General features: G+C 33.7%; 1 protein-coding gene across 3 annotated transcripts in view; it reads right to left on the reverse strand.

Moving 5' to 3' along the window:
- Window positions 1-3,048, reverse strand: part of rerea (arginine-glutamic acid dipeptide (RE) repeats a) — a 187,380-nt gene that overhangs the window by 51,529 nt on the left and 132,803 nt on the right. For all 3 annotated transcript variants that reach the window (XM_016549078.1, XM_016549075.1, XM_016549076.1), the window contains exon 6: window positions 1,559-1,663. In XM_016549078.1, the coding sequence (XP_016404564.1) occupies window positions 1,559-1,663 (105 nt within the window). The remainder of the gene's footprint in view (window positions 1-1,558; window positions 1,664-3,048) is intronic.

Consider the following 3,048-nt stretch of genomic DNA (forward strand, 5'->3'; position numbering starts at 1 on the left):
GGGAATCTATTAATCTATTAATCTATTAATTCCCAATATGCTTGGACATGTAATAGAGATGTCACATTATGAGCGTGCGAGGAACTGATTATTTTTTTTATTATTTTGGTTGGTTAGTGTACATTTAAATATATTTAAAAATGCACCATTTGCAAATAAAAGAATTGTAATCACTATAAAAAGACAGTGGGACACATTATGGTAGGCATACAATAAATAAATCAAGAGTAAATTACTTAATTAGTAAATTTACCAGTTTTAATTTAGATTTTTTTTCTTCCTTTAAAAGTAAATCTGGAATGTTTAAATATCTTTGTATCTTTAATACATCTCCGAAAAATAAGTTACGGCTGTTTCAAATTTGAGTATGTCTAAATAGCTTGTCTTTATTTAAAAAGTAGCCCATTAACTACAAAAAGAGTAGTTATTACAGGCATTTTAAAACAAATCCTTGTTCTTTGTACTGTAATGTAAGTGCACAACAGAGACAAGGCTGTAAAATTTTTAATGGTTATTCGAGCAAAACCTGGATGATCGCTACAGTAGGTAATAAACTTAGAGTGGTGTCTTGTGTTAAATTATTAATGCTACAACAGTGTGACTACTAGCATGTCAGGCTTGCTAGTGCAGTTAAAACATCCTACAACATCCATTTCCTGTCATGTATTGGTATTTTAATTTATTATAACGTGCATCTGTGAGAAAAGGACTTGAAAAGAAAAGACCAAATGAGTCTTCACAGCATTAAAAATGTAACGGCACATTTCTTCCTATAGCAAGCAAGCAGTCAGATTTCAAGAACCATTACATTTTATGGTCAAATATTAAAGTATATAATATAAAATATTAAATTATATATACACTACCATTCAAATGTTTGGGGTCAATAAGTTTTATTTATTTTTATTTTTTTTAAGAAATTAATGTTTACTCACAGTAACAATAAAGACATTTATAATGTTACAAAATAATTAAATATGAAATAAATGCAGCTCTTTTGAACCTTCTATTTCTCAAAACTCCTGAAAAAGCTTCCATAAAAATATTAAGTAGCACAACTGTTTTCAACATTGATAAAGTGTTTCTGAGCACCAAATCAGCATAGATTTCTGAAGGATTATTTTAAATTGTAATTATCAAATTTCACAACGTTTCTTTTGTACTGCATTTTGATCAAATAAATGCCGTCTTGAGCATAAGAGACTACTTTTAAAAACATTTACCCCAAACTTTTGAACAGGAGTGTATTTGTTTGTGTAATTAATAATGCAAAATCAAGGTGTGATAAAATTCCCCAAAATGCTGGAGATGGAAAATAAAACTCTAAATGCAGACCTCCATTGTCAAAGACAGGCTATAAAAGAGAAGACTGTATTCTTCATGATTTAATCTATTCTCAAACTGCCTTCATGCACTGCTGGACAATTTAAAGTGAATAAAGCAAATCCAGAAACCTGATATGAATCATAAAATTGCTATTTGTAAAATACTGCAACAGAGTATCTGAAGACAGAACATGCCTGAGGAGGGCTGATTATTGAAGTCAGTAAAGGCTTACCTGGTTTCTGGGTTATATCCTAAGATGTAGAAGAAAGAGTCGATTCGTGCTTTGAACTCCCTGGCAGCAAATATGTCAGAAAAGTGTGAAATGTTACATTTCCCCCTGCAAAGAAACAGAGAAAACAAATCAGTCACGGTGCAAATATCCCAGATTTACTCCTAAAGGAATAGTTCACCCAAAAATGAATATTTGCCATTATTATTTACTCACTCTTATTTATATTAATATTTTATTGTATGTACACATTGAATGCGGTTCCAATCATGTATGCATTTATTTTGCCTGTTTTCCCCCCTACATTTGTGTAAATAATAATTTTAATTATGGGATACTGATATAGATTTCTAAGTGTGGGTAATCTCGGGGGTTACAGGATCACACAGCATTCCTGTATAGTTGTATTGTTAATTCCCTTTCCCTTCGTTTTGTTAGACAAACAAAAGGTGACAGACACCCCATGCTTTTCAAACAATGCAGAGCGAAAAACCTCTACGAATCATGACATTTTTACAATCTCCCCTTTCGACACTTTACATTTCCAACGTCAGGCGCTATCAAAATAATAGGCATCAGTGTTTCTGCACCGGTTCAATACCTTGCTCATAAGATGAAAGGAACGTGAGGTTTGGAGCAAGCATTACGCCATGCTAGCGGAATTCATTGAGTTTATCTAAAGCCCTGTAATGAGTCAAATCAAAGGGCTCTCTGTGCAGCAGAAGTTGCAGCTAATTTGCCCTGAAATCAGTGGTTCAGAGCTGTGGCTTAGTGTGCTGCCTCCAGATGGTTTCAGTTAAGAGAGAGGGAAGGAAAGGAGGGAGGAAGAGAAAGAGAGAGCGAGGGGGAAAATATATCACATGGGTAAAGACAGACTGAGAAGGCCTGGTTTCTTGACAATAAGCATGCCTGTACTCTTTTTCCTGAGCCTCATCGCAAAAGAACGTAATTGCTTTCAGTAATGCTTTGCATGCAGAATCGCTGTGAAATGGTAGTCTGTACCGAGACGATCACTCCTGTAGTGAACTGAGAGGATCAAAATGTCTGTTTACGGCTCTTAAAGACTCCAGTCTTACATCCCACAGCATCTGTACCTGCCAGAGGTTTCTTTAATGACTATAAATCATGGGAGCTAGTGCTGGCTTTTATTCGCAATGCATCTGCGTATTCATTAGAGTAGTTTCACGAGTCGCCAGTGAGCCACCATGAATAATAACAGTGTAAGAGTGCCAGCCCAAGACATGTTTAATAAACTCTGATTTAAACTTGTGGTAAAATTGTTTTAATCGTAATTGCAAGTTTGATTCATTTCCATTAATCAGTTCAAACTGCCCATTATAAATGAATCATTTTAAAACTTAAAGCAGCTACTTGTGTGTCATCCAAAAAAGCACAAAGTAGGATATTTCCCATCTTTAAAAAAATAAAAAATACTGTACATTTATTATTATTATTACCCAATAAAAATTACTAAATTACTAAATTATTAAATA

This window comes from Sinocyclocheilus rhinocerous, unplaced genomic scaffold, assembly GCF_001515625.1.
Source record: "Sinocyclocheilus rhinocerous isolate Xijiao unplaced genomic scaffold, SAMN03320098_v1.1 scaffold72, whole genome shotgun sequence".
NCBI classification, from domain to species: domain Eukaryota; kingdom Metazoa; phylum Chordata; class Actinopteri; order Cypriniformes; family Cyprinidae; genus Sinocyclocheilus; species Sinocyclocheilus rhinocerous.